Source organism: Callithrix jacchus, chromosome 5, assembly GCF_049354715.1.
Source record: "Callithrix jacchus isolate 240 chromosome 5, calJac240_pri, whole genome shotgun sequence".
Classification (NCBI taxonomy): Eukaryota; Metazoa; Chordata; class Mammalia; order Primates; family Cebidae; genus Callithrix; species Callithrix jacchus.
Window position 1 is genome coordinate 105,874,608 of NC_133506.1, and position 14,097 is coordinate 105,888,704.

A 14,097-nucleotide genomic window follows, 5' to 3' on the forward strand; every position below is an offset into this window, starting at 1 on the left:
ACTCAGGTGGGAACAGAAAGAAGCCCGAGCAGGGCCACCTCAGCCACACCCGGAGCCTGGAGGTGAAGCTGCCGTGCTGTGTGACCACATCCACGTCTATCCCCTCTCTCTTCCTCTAGCAGAAAAGGCATTATTTCCTGGAAACTTTAAGACCGCAAACACTATCCAACCAAAAGACAAAAGCGGAAATTGTATTTAGACAACCCTGTGGGGAATGGCCCCTAAGAAAGCAACATGGAAAGGGAAGGAGATATATCCACACAGACGGCTGCACACACAAACGGTCTGTGTCTGTGTCTCCTAAGGGAAAAAAAAAGGTCCCAGTCATGAAGCCATGAAGAGTGAAGGTCAGCAGAGAACTCAAAGAGGTCTCGGGGGCAGCCCTTGGGCAGGTCATCTTCAGGCATTGACTGCACAGATGCTGGGGTTCCTCACACCTCCAGGTTAGCAAAAGGAAACAGACAGACTTCACAGATTTTGTTCCCTTCCAAAGCAAAAAAAAAAAAAAAACCAGAAAAAAAGACAAACAGACAGATATTGAAAGTGACCTGTTTTCAAGTCTGGCATCCTGACCTCTGCCCTATAGTGACTTCTGTACAGTCTCTCACCCAGTAAGTATTTGCCAGGGCCTCCCCTGCACCAGGCATTGCAGCTGGGCACCCGGCCTCTTCTGGGTTATCTTCATTCAGGTGCTGAGCCACCTGAACCACCAAGATGCCTGATGTCACTGTGTGCGTGCTTGTGAGCACGTGGGCACCCCTCAGACACAGGCATTCCTATCATACCTTGAAGAAAGTATATGTCTTACTATTCTATTAAAGAACGATAACCTGAATTTTTATGGATAACAGAGATGACATTTAGACTGAAAACCTGCAAAATGATGTCTATTTTCTGATCCCATTTCAGCCAAGAAAAAGAGAGAGAGAGAGAGACAAGAGAGTAAATTTGCACATCATTTTAAGTGACCGTAAAATGCATGAAGACATCTGGCAGGTGCCCCCACCAACCTGTTAGCAAGGTGTTGCCCCTGGGAAGTGAAAGAGGAGGAGGGCCTTTGCTTGCTTTCTAAACTTCTGTGCTTGTTTGGTGTTGAAAAGTTTAAAACTCCCATCTCTCAGTAACAACAGATACCTGATCACATCTTGTGAGGGCTAAAGGAAAAAAAAAAATGGGTGAAGACACACAAGAAGGCTTTGCCTGATTTGGGGACACAGGGAACAAGAGTAAAAACATCGTCTCTGGTCTGTGTGGCAGAGCTGCAACTGCTGCACACAAACTACACAGGAGCCAGCGGAAAAAGCACATGATGAAATACCTCAAGAAGAGCACGTGGTGCACCGCTTACAGGAGAGCAGACGCGACGGAGAGGCAGGGCAGGGCCCCCATCCAGAGGGTTCAGGGGAAGGTGCCGTTCCAAGTGGTCTCTCCCAACCATCTTCCTGACAGAACTCACCCTACTCTAGGCTCCTCTGCTGTCCAGAAGCAGCAGCCATCTGAGAAAAGGACTTAAAAAGCCACTTAATCTATCATTTCTCATATGGATAAACTGAGGCCCAGAGAGATGAAGTCACTTGCCCAAGATCTCACGTTGTGTAAAAGGCAGAGAGGCCCACTCTAGATACCCGTAGAATCTCAGGTCCTGCCTGGGTCAACAGCGGCCATGGCCATGCAGCTCCATCCTGCTTCCACTGGAACGTGGTTCTGGGAGGCAGGGTTACCTGTAGTGTTACCTGTAGGCAGGGTTACCTGTAGTGTTACCTGTAGCGGGGTTACCTGTAGACCCGTAGGCAGGGTTACCTGTGGGTAGGGTTACCTGTAGGCAGGGTTACTTCCCTGCAGTGCCCACTACAGTGGCCAGTCTCCAGAGGCCACACCAGCACCAAGTGAGCATGCTGTGCCTAATTCTTCCCTGGGAAGAGCAGGCAGACGCCATGACCTCCTGGCCTCCTCTGACCCCCCAGGACTCCTCCTGGTGCTGATGGTGCTTTTGGGTCCAGCATCTCTCGCACATAGTGGGAACTATTCCTTCAGGGTGCCGATCTCTGCAGTCTGACCTACCTTGGAGATTTCTCGCCAGGCCAAACTTCAGGGTCAGGCAGAGGGGTCCAGCTCTAGTACCCTCCAAGTCAGACCAGCTGTCCCACAGAGACCCCCAAGGCCAGGTTTCTGGAGATCCTATTGGGTTTTAGGTCCTTTCTGAAGCTTGACAAAGGGAAGTTCCTTTCCCTGCAGACCTGGATCAGGGCTGTCCCATGAAGACACTGGCAGGATCTTGGCACTCCTCCGGCTCCGTGTGAGCTGGGCTGTCCTACTGGCCCTTTGGGGACTCTCTAGCTTCCTAAACAACAGGAAGGCTAAGGTCTAAGGCAGGCTGGCCAAGGAGAAAATGCAACTTTACTTCTAGCCTCCAAGGCACCAGGTCAGTCTGGACATAGCAGAGACCACACCACCCCATAAAGACCTGGGCACCCTAGAGGAATTCCTGAGGCAGGACCAGGCAGGCTGGAATCTGGGCCCTGCACCCCACCAACCATTTAACATGCCCAGGGACCCTGCTCCCTCTTCTGCCTCTCTGAGTTGTCTTCTGTGGGCATGGCACTATGCAATTTCTTGGGAAACACACAGGACAGGGACAGGGGTGCACTGGGGATCTTGACTACCGCCTAGCCAACTACACATTTGGAAAAGGTATACATGCAGTTTACTGTCTGGTCCAGTACACCTGGAATGAGAGTCTCATTAAAAAATTGAGCAGACCAGGCGTGGTGGCTCACGTCTGTAATCCCAGCACTTTGGGAGGCCAAGGCAAGAGGAGAGCCTAAGCCCAAGAGCTCAAGACCAGCCTGGGCAACATAGAGAGATCCTGTCTCTACAAAAACCAAATATATATATATATAGCTAGGTGTGGTGATGCACACATCTGCAGTCCCAACTACTTGGGTGGCTGAGGCTGGAGGACCAATTGAGCCCAGGACATTGAGGGTACAGTGAGCTGGGATTGCACCACCACACTCCAGCCTGGGCAACAGAGCAAGACCGTCTTCAATAAATAAATAAACAAACAAACAAATAAAAATAAAATTGTGAAGAAAAATACTGCTTTTATTGTCTTATTGTATTTTAAAGGACACTTTGGCAATATCCATTAAAATTCAGCCTAGCAAGTTCACTTCTAGGATTTTTTTCCCTGTAGAACTATACAGGTACACAAAGATGTTCTTTGTAGCAGTGTTTGTAACCATGGAAATACAGATCAGTAAGGGGCAAGAGCAGGCTGCAAAACCAGATGTCTGGTCTGATCTCATGTGTACAAAAGAGATAACACACAGAGGAGTGTGAGGGCTAGAACATGTCCAGAAAGACGAGCAGGCTTCAGGGCAATGGAGATGCAGCAGTTCTCTTTCACTTTCTCTCCTCTGTCCCCTACAATAAACACATCTCTTCTAATAAAACCAATGGTTCATTTGGGAAGACAAAAACATTCCAGTGGTGACAGCTGCACAACAACGTGAATGTATTTAATGTCACTGAACTGTAAACTTAGAAATTATTAAAATGGTCAATTATGTGTATTTCACCACAGTTTTAAAAAATAAAAACAATAAAAGTAAAACAAAACACAGCAGAGCAAATGACTCACCGGGCTCCCTGGAGACATAACTGATTCTAGAAGTGAGGTTAGAAAATAAAAGGAGGCTGCAGCAAACTGTAGTGTCAGAAAGCAAAGAAGTGCTCAACACACACACGTACACATATACACACATGTACACACACATGCACACACACACGCACCCCAAACAAAACTCAAGGATGGGGCATGTCACAGGATGCAGGAACAAACCTGCAAGAACTCCCAATGGCCAAAGCTGGAAGAATTCGAGCAACAAAATGAATTACGTAGTACTGGACTAGAACCCGGCCTGTAAAAGACATGAGCCTATACTGATATAAATAAATGACTGAATGAATAAATAAATGGAGGAGAAAAGACAACTCTCTCCTACAGAAAAGTTCCAAATAGTCTGTGTAGATATACCCCCCGAGAAGATGGAGCTTAACCCACCTGCCACCCATGCCCCCCAATCCTAAGGGAGGGCTCACTTCCAAAAAATAAAGTAGTGTCAAGGTCATGAAAAATAAGGAAAGATGGAGAAACTGTCACAGAGCAGAGGCAACTGGGGAGAAATGACAAATTAAAATCATGTAGAACGTGTGGTGCCTGGACTGACCCTAGAAGACAGGAAAGTAAAGGGAAAACTGGTGAAACCCAAATAGTCTGGAGTTTCATTCATTGTAATAGATCAGTGTTATTTCCTCAGTTTTGACAAAAGCATCTTGGTCGCGACGACATTAACGATGGGGAAACTGGGTGAGGGGTACAGACAAGAACTCTCTGTACATCCCTGCAACTTCTCTGCAAATCTAAAATGATTCCAAAGTCAAAAGTTTATTTAAGAAAATAAACAGTGGTTTGGATCAGTGGTCCCCAACCTTTTTGGCACCAGCGACTGGTTTTGTGGAAGATCATTTTTCCAGGGACAGGGAGCTGGGGGATGGTTTCGGGAGGATTAAAGTGCATTACATTTATCACGCACTTTATTTCTATTATTACATTGTAATATATAATGAAATAATTATATAACTCACCATAATGTAGAATCAGTGGGGGCCCTGAGCTTGTTTTCCTGCAAATAAACAGTCCAAAGTGGGAGTAATGGGACATAGTGACAGGTCATCGGGCAATAGATTCTCACGAGGAGCACACAACCTAGGTCCCTGGCATTCGCGGTTCACAGCAGGCCTTGTACTTCTCTGAGAATCTAATGCCACTGCTGATCTGACAGTCGGTGGAGCTCAGGTGGTAATGCCAGCGCAAGCAATGGGTAGTGGCTGCAAATACACTCCTCCTGCCGTGTGGCCCAGTTCCTAAGAGGCCAAGTGGACCACTACCTGTCAGTGGCCCTGGGGTTGGGGAGGGACCTCTGTTTTAGATGACAATAACCCACTTATGCCTAGTGTTCCATTATTGGAATGCTAAGCACAAGGGAGTTATTTATATCCTACCGCTCAAGGTCACTGCCAAGGTCTGACTGCAAAAATGCAAAAAATTATCCCCTCCGGCATAAATGGGTTAAAAAAATCAAAAGATTCTCTCTCTGCCAGGCATGCATTTTTAATGCTATTTGGACTTTGGCTCCTGAATACTGCACCTATCTTTGATGGGCAGAACGTACAGAGCCAATTCCAACTGAAAGCACACAAAATCCATCAGGGCCAGGGTGGTGGGCAGGGGCAGCAGTGGGTATCGAGTCAGAGTCCAAACAACTGTCTGGGTTAAGAAACAGAATAAAATAGGCCCACACCCCTGGGGCCAGCCCTTGGAGCCTAAGCCCTGTAGAGCTGCTCAAACTCGGGGTTCCCCCATCACTAGGCTTCCACACATGACAAGGAGAAACTCCTAGAGGCAGAACTGAACCATGGTGGCCCTCTCCCCAGTCCGTAGGAGCTGAAGCTGGGTTTATTAAAGGCAATAGCCTTTTCCTTCTAGGCTTTAGAATAGTCTGGCCATTGTCCAGGAACTGACATGAGATTTGGGAGGAAAAAAAGAGAAATCTTGAGAAGAGGTTTCTGGAGAGTCTGGGGAAATTGGAGTGACAGCAGCTAATGGTTTCTGGTGGTTCTCAAAGCCCAGGAAGAAAGTTCCTGGGCCTGCTCCCCAGGGACTTCCGGCAGGCTCCTGCAGCCCAGCCCGCTCTCCTTTGGCTCCCCATCTGCTCCAGCCTTACTTCCTCCTGGCCCAGCTGGTGAGGATGCTCTTGGTACCAGTTGGGGGGACGGGAGGAAGACACTTGGCCCAGCTCTGTTGGGCTGGTGTGCTGCCCTCTCTTTCCTAAGCTCTGGGCCAACCGCTGCCTCTAGTCAGCCCTTCCCACTTTTCTCCACCCACCAGGAGGCTGTTTAGAGCTGCCCTGTGTGCAGGCCTCTCTAGTTGCCTCTGTTGGGTTTGGCTCTCACCTGGGATTAACAGCAACTGAGGGCGAGAGAGAGGTAGGAAATTGTTAATTTTTCCTTCTCCACCCTCCACTCCCACAACTGCCTGTGCCAGCAAACAGCACATGGGTTATTCCCCTGTAATACAAAGGAGGAGACTGACACTTGGGAGGTGAAAGGGTTTGGGCAGGTCCCTGAATCCAGGCATCCCAAGAAGGAAAGAGAAATGGTTGAGACGGAGGACTCTGAGTCAGGTGTGGAAGGGCACTCAGCTCTGCTCCTTTCTGGCTTTGGTACCCTGGTGAGTTTCTGCCCCCACTGAGCGCCAGCTCCCTCAACTGTGAGATGGGGAAAATGATTTCTATTAAGCAACGTGTTGGGATTTAAACGAGGTAACACATCAGTGCACTCATCACAACATGCCAGATGTGTCAGCTTGGAGGCAAAATAAGCCAGAGGCTCTCAGGGGCCCTGGGACCCCACTGTGGCCACCACTGCAGCTCACTAACCAGACAGCAGAGACCTCCCAGGAAAGGGCTGCTCGGGCTCCTGGCAGCACAAGCCCTTCATGAATGAGAAGGACGTGGGCAAGGGAAGAGGAGAGTGCTACTGCACCCAAGAACTCTTCAGGGCACTGGCCCCAGCATTCCTGGAGAGGGCCGTCTTCCCTGGGGCCACCAACTCTCCCAGGGCTCTCGGAGGTGACTCATGGTGGCCAGGCATCGCTGGGAAGGGGGCTCTTTGGAGCCTCTCTTGCAGGACTTAAACTGAAAGCCAGAGCTAAGAGTAACCTGTGTCACCACCCACTTGGGGCCAAACCCTGGGCTACTGGAGACATCTACTGCGTCACGATTGAATCCACTTATTCATTAAATAAATAAATAGGTATTTATTTTTGGATCTGTCACAATCAAGCAACTGCCATATAGGGCCTAACACTCAATGGGAATTTTGTGGCAAACAAACTCAAACAGCAAGGCCCTGTCTCATGGAGCCACAAACAAACCCAAACACACACAAAAATGTTCCCAGGGGGAACAGGCAGACCAGAGACAACAAATCAGAACACTCCAGCAAGTGGCTGGTGTCAGTGAGAGAACAGACCCAGGTGCGCTGGTGAGAATGATGGGCAGGGGTGATCTTCAATCACACCACCAGGGATGACTGCCTGGAGGTGGTGACAGCAGACTCAACACCAGAAGGATATTCATGGGATGAGTCATGGGCAGAGCACTCCAGGGACGGGACAAGCAAGGCAAAGGTCAGAGCCAACTGAGCAAAGGAGGGAGCAGAGGCGAGAGAGGCTAGATCATGGGAGGCGGCTAGCACTTATCCTGAAGGAAACAGGAAGTGCTGGAAAAGGATGGGATCTAACATCACTTTTCTAGGTGAGGACCCTGGCTGCTGGGTGGAAAATAGAATGCAGGGGGAGAACAATCAAGCCGTGAAGGTGCTGCTGCGAGGCTGTGCAGGAGGCAACAGTGGCCTGGACCACGGTGCCAGAGGTGAGAAGCGAGTGTGCCTTGCAGGAGAGCCACAGGGCCTGGCCCACACAGGTAAGAGCAAGGGAAGAAGCAGGGACCAGTCCTGGTTTATGGCTTAGGCAACTAGTAGATAATGCTGCCATTTACCGGGATGGGAAGACTGGGTGGGAAGAAAACATGTATGTCAATAGCCAGGAAAAAGTAAGAGCCCTGCTCGAAACACGTTAGTTTCTGAGATGCTTCTTCATCTTCAGCTGGAGAGGTCACTGGGCGCTGGAGTGCTCCTGCTGCTGCGCCCTGACCCCAGCATGCCACAGAGCTCTCTCCGCCCAGGCTTCCACTCCAGTCCCCCACTCCAAGTGACATCCTGGTTGCCAATCCCCTCTGGCTTTTGGGCTCTGCGGCCTGCCTGATTCCTGGATACAAATGAGCTTGCCCCTCAGTGACCACCAAGCTCTGTTGCTTCACTCATAACTTCAAGCTTCAAATGTTACCTGACTCAGTATCCCCTACACCTCTGGGCCTGGCTGGAAGACCCTTGTCCCAGCTATCACCACAGAGCTGTCCAGAAGCCAAAGCAGCCCCTGTGGCTGACCTGACCTCCGTGGTACTGGCCTCCGCCAGATCTCCTGGCCCCTCTCTCAAAGGTGGACATAGATAAAGCTGGGTCCCCTACACATTTGAGATCTCTGGAGGGAAATCCTTTGGGGAGCTAAGCTATCCACAAAAGATGTCTTAGGACCGGCGAAAAAAGTGAAGGGCCCTCTGGAGTCCAGCATGTCTGGGCCTGAATCTTAAGGATGTCTCTGCTACTAGCTCTGGGACTGACATAGGGCCCTTGTGTCCTCACCGTAAGCTGAGGATGGAAGTGTGAGCAGAAGCTGCTTTCTGTCTCTGAGCTCTTAGGGAAGGGAGGGGCAGAGGGTGGTGGGAAGGCAACAAGGTAGAATCCATAGGGGGCTGAGGGACCACTCAACTCTTCATAATCTCCAAGTCCATGATTTTATTATTTTATTCTTTTTATTTTGTGTGTATGCGTGTGTGTGTGTGTGTGTGTGTTTGTGTGTCAGGGTCTCACTCTGTTGCCCAGGCTTGAGTGCAGTGGTACAATCTCAGCTCACTGCAACCTCTATCTCCCAGGTTCAAGTGACTCTCCTGCCTCAGCCACTGAAGTAGCTGGGGTTACAGGTGTGTGCCACCACACCTGGCTAATTTATGTATTTTTGGTAGAGACAGGTTTCACCATGTTTGCCAGGCTGGTCTCAAACTCCTGAACTCAAGCAATCTGCCCGCCTCAGCCTCCCAAAGTGCTGGGATTACAGGTTTGAGCCACCGCGCCTGACCCTCATGATTTTAAATCAGTAACTCATCATTACACATTCGATCATCTTCCTATAGGCAGAAAACTGCTGGGCAGGCAGGCGGGTGGGGAGATGGATGGAGACTGTAGCTCATTATACACGACATCTGCAGGTATATTTGACTGTGAGAAACCTCTGCCTCATATAGCAGTTACTCTTCACCTTCACGCTAGCCCAGCCCTTTCTGCCAGCTTCTTGAGAGTCACAGGTATGAGTGGCCTGGGGGCCTGGGACAGTTCCGGGACCATTTGAGGTGCAGAGAGCTCTTGGCACTGAGCCCCCCTGATAGGTCCCCCCAATCACCCGCACCCCATGATGGAATCTTTAATGTTGGCATCACTTCCATCTGGGAATCTCTACTAGGGAAAATTCCTAATGATACAAATTGCTTCATAAATAATATTAAACACTATGCTCTCATAGCCAGGGGCTAGAACTGACCTCTGCCTGGTACTACGTCATAGGTGTTCAGTAAAACATTAACAAATAACAAGTATACCGTAAAAGGGAGAAAACATGTTGGTTAGCATTTCAAATGGTAAGAACAAGACATAATTTATTCAGAATGGTTTAAACAAGTTTTGTTCAGCAGAAATATAATGTAAGCCACATACTCGGATTTTAATTGTCAAGAAGTAACATTTTAAAAAGTAAAAATATAGAAAATTATTTTTAATAATGTTTTGTTTAGCCTAATACATCCAAGAGCATCATTTATACTAGATATAAAAAGTTACTAATGACTTATTTCTAATGAGTTGGTATCTTTGAAGTTATAGCACATTTTAATTTGGACTAGCCATGTAGTCCAAATTAGTTATGGTAGTCCATGGTAGTTATGAGGCTTGTGACTACCTTACAGGACAGCCCGGATAGAAATTTTCAGATTTCTGTATTGGGAGGAAAAAAAAAAAAACGCCAACCTTGATGATCACAGATTTTCTGAGTAGCATAAATGCATTCATGCTACTTTGTACACAGTAACAAAAGCTAGTATTATTAAGTTTTGGGTACAAGTAGGGGATTTATGAGATCTGACTGGGTGAACCACGCCTGCCAGGTAGAATTGATCTGCACCCCATGAGAGCTGACCTGCACCCCTGGCACCTGGCACAGCACACATCAGGACAGGCTGGTTGGTTAGTTGGCTGGCTGGCAGGTGGACAGGTTACACAGACAGGCAGAGAGAACTACGGAAGGAAGACAGCGTATTGTAGCAGTTTGAAGACTAAACTAAATTCAGACTCTGGTTTCTAAATTCCAAGGCTATCATTTATTAGCTGTGTGATTTTAAACAACTTACTTCACCGTTCTGTGCTTTACTTTCCTCATGTATAAAATGGCAACAATGATAGTAATTTCCTCATAGGATTTCATGAGAAGTGAGATTATCTGTCTTACGAAACATTTAACACAGTGTCTGTCACGCAGCCAATGCTTCCAGAAATGCTGACCGTTGTAAGCGTAGTGAGCAAATCAGTGGCCAGCATGGTGCTGCCCTAGCTCATCAGGCAATAGCTCCCAGGGCGCTTCTCCGAGCCACATGTACCCTGGATCCCTCCTGGCTGCTGCTGTCCCTCCCCATCCTCCTTCTCAAGAGTAGAGCGCATCACCCCTTAGTCTTAGCCATGGGGAAGCCAGCCCTGCGGTTTGTGCGTGTGCCCTCTGCTTGGTCCTTCATGCCTACCCCTGTGCAGCCCGGACCTGCATACCTGCACCACCTCCGGCCTCACGTTGAAGGTGTACAGCCAGTCGCTGAAACGAGGGTAGCTGTTGAGCTCTGGGGTCCTCTCGCCGGGAGCCACGCTCAGCTTGCACTGCCGCTGCTTACAAATGTACCGGACCAGCTTCGCCTGTGGGAAATGCAGAAAAGAAAAGCCTGTGTTCATCTGTGACCCAAGCATGTGGCAGGCTCAAGCAGGCTATAGAGGAGCTCAGGCAGACACAAGCAATGCGATGAGGGAGAGGGTGGGCTCTCCTCTTGCTGTTGGCAGGGGAGGGGGAAAGGGAGGAGAAGGGTCTGAGAGAGCAGCCAGAGCCTGCTGGCCACCCACGAGCCTTCTGCCCCACCCAAGGCAGCCAATACTGCCCACCTCAGGACATAGAGAGTCATGGGCAATCAGAACCGAGAGCAGGGTTAAATATAGGGCAGGCTTCCTACCAGCTGGGCCGTGGCAAAACCTCGTCTCTACTAGAAATACAATAATTAGCAGAGCATGGTTGGTGGCGCATGCCTACAGTCTCAGCTACTTGGGAAGCTGAGGTGGGAGGATCGCTTGAGCCCAGGAGGTCAAGGCTGCAGTGAGCCATCATCATATCACTGCACTCCAGCCTGGGTGACAGAGCAAGACCCTATCTCAGAAAAACAGAAGGCTTTCCTGCCAGGGTGGGGTCAGGGAGTTGGGAATTGCTAATATGGAAGACCTGCTGGTTTGGGGAGAAGGCTAACCTCCTGCCTAAGGCTCTTCCAGCCTACAATTCAACTGGCTGGATTGGGATCCAGGGGCTCGGTCACACACTAGCTCTGTGACTTTGGACAGGTTACTTAATCCTCCATAAAGGGGGATTAATCCTCCTCCAGAAAAATGGGGATGATAACAGAAGCTGACTCTCACAGAGAAAGAAAAAATAACACATCTGGCACACAGTGAGCGCCGCCAGTGTCGCCATGACCACTGAGCAGTAGCAGTACTGGCCAGGGTCCTGGCCTCAGATCCCCAGTAGGCTTTCAGGGATACATACCCTGAAATGTATGCAAATTTCAGACGTGTGAGTCTGTGTGAGTTATTGTCTAAGGCTTTCAAAAGACTCGCAAATGGCTAAAACTTCAAATACGATAAGCTTAAACAAGGACAGCCTTACTTAGGTCAGCCTGACAAATGCTGGGCTCTGACCGGGTGTCCAGCACTAGAATGGGGAACACGGTGCAGATTATCTGAGAAGCACAAGGAGGGCACGGCCCAGGACAGATGAAAAATAAGGGAGACGCATTGGAAACGGGCCGGGTAGGCTGGACAGACGGAAACCAGCTCACTGCCAGAAGACCAGGGAGCTGCCTGGCTTGGCTATGGCCAAGTGACCCACGGACCCAGGGAGAGCCCCTGAAATGTTGCTAAGACTCTAGTGGCCTCCTAAGGATGACTTCCAAGTGTCCCCACAAAACAAGTACCATCTTTACAGTCTCATACAGAAACCTGCCGTTTGGAGACACTTCTCAGACCCTGCTGCCCCTCACGGTTTTGGTGTTAATTCATTTTCCTTTTCATCTGTAAATACAGGTTGCACATTTGAATTCTAAGAATCCCAAATCCAAAATGCTTCCAAAGACCCAGAATCTGAACCACTCCAAAATCTAAAGCTTTTTGGGCAAAGAAATGCTCAGTGGAGCATTTTGGATTTTGAACTTTTGGATTTGGGATGCTTAGCCATTAAGTATAATAGAAATTTTCCAGAATTCTAAAAAATCAAAAATCCAAAACACTTTGGAGCTCAAGCATTTCAGACAAGCGATACACAATCTGTATCTCAGTATATTTTTCTTTTTTCTTTTTTTGAGATGGAGTCTCAGTCACCCAGGCTGGCAGGCTAGGGTGCAGTGGCATGATCTTGGCTCACTACAACCTTCGCCTCCAGGGTTCAAGTAATTTTTGTGCCTCAGCCTCCCAAGTAGTTGGAACTATAGGCGTGTGCCACAACATGGGACTAATTTTTGTATTTTTAGTAGAGACAGGTTTTTACCATGTTGGCCAGGCTGGTCTCAAACTTCTGACCTCAAATGATCCACCCACCTCGACCTCCCAAAGTGCTGGGATTACAGGCGTGAGCTAGCACTTTGGGAGGCTGAGGTGGGCGGATCACTTGATCTGGGTATAAAACAAAACACTTAGGATCACTGTGCCAGGCTCTCAGTACATTTTTCTAAAAAGCAAGGACTCTTGTTAACAGTCACAATATTTTACAAAGAAAAAAATGAATTCATAATTTTTAATTTCAAATATCTAGATAGGCTAAATTTCCAATTAGAATAATAGCTTATAACCATTTTGGGGCCATAGACCCTTTTGGAAGTCTAGGGAGGCCCATGGTCTCTTTCTAAGAGCAATACTTTCATTTGTTTCTTTTTTAAATCTTTATCTTTTTTTTTTTTTTTTTTTTTGAGAAAGGGTCTTGCTATGTTGCCCAGGCTGATCTTGAACTCCTTAGCTCAAGCAATCCTCCCACCTCAGCCTCCCAAAGTCCTGCGATTACAGGTGGGGGCTATCACAACTAGACAGGACAATGCTTTTAAATGTATAAAACTACACTTAGAATTATAAAGGAAATCAATTGTATTTAAACACATTTAACAAATTACTTAAAACCGTGATAGACAGCCAGGCATGGTGGCTCACACCTATAATCCCAGCACTTTGGGAGGTCAAGGCAGGTGGATCACTTGAGGTCAGGAGTTCAAGACCAACCTGGCCAACATGGTAAAACACCGTCTCTACTAAAAATATAAAAATTTGCTGGGCATGGTGGTGCACACCTGTAATCCCAGCTACTCGGGAGGCTGAGTCAGGAGTATCACTTGAACCTGGGAGGCGGAGGTTGCAGTGAGCCGAGATCATGCCACTGCACTCCAACCTGGGTGACTAGAGACTCTGTCTCAAAAAAAAAAAACTGTGATAGCATAATAAAAGATTCTTTATTAAAGTATTATACATCCAACAGCGCGTCTAATAACTGCCATAACTTTAAAGTTGTGACAAGTGTAAACTGCTTTTTCAGATAGCTCTACAACTGTGATGTAATGGTAAAAACAGCTGTGATTTCTACTGGTGACAGAGGTGCAGGTGTTTGCTAAGGACTGTGCTGCATTGCCTAAAACCAAGTGGAAGACACGCTAAACTCCAGTTAAGGTTAATGAAAATAAAAGTGCAATGCGTCCCCCATCTAAGTTCACGGATGGACCCCCCAAATTCTATCCACAGACCCCAGGTTAAGAACTTCTGTGGCTAGAAAGATGTGAGCACGAGGCCCATAATAATGAAACCACCCACTGCTGCCACATCAGCCTTTCTGCAATTTCCCCCAGAAACTAGTTTGGCCTCAGGCTCACCAACAACCTGGCAGACCCAGATTCAACCCCCTCGGGGTTACCGACCCCTCTCCCATGGCCTCTGCTCCCTTCAGGGTGCCAGAGGCTCAGTGACAAGTGCAGACAACAGCTGGAGTGGGAGCACTGAGTCAGAATCAAAATAATCCCACACTCTCAA

At 48.3% G+C, this 14,097-nt stretch overlaps 1 protein-coding gene across 2 annotated transcripts in view; it reads right to left on the reverse strand.

The window, feature by feature from the left end:
- KSR1 (kinase suppressor of ras 1) overlaps window positions 1–14,097 on the reverse strand; it is a 177,418-nt gene that overhangs the window by 69,822 nt on the left and 93,499 nt on the right. For both annotated transcript variants that reach the window (XM_035300987.3, XM_035300984.3), the window contains exon 2: window positions 10,552–10,692. In XM_035300987.3, the coding sequence (XP_035156878.1) occupies window positions 10,552–10,692 (141 nt within the window). The remainder of the gene's footprint in view (window positions 1–10,551; window positions 10,693–14,097) is intronic.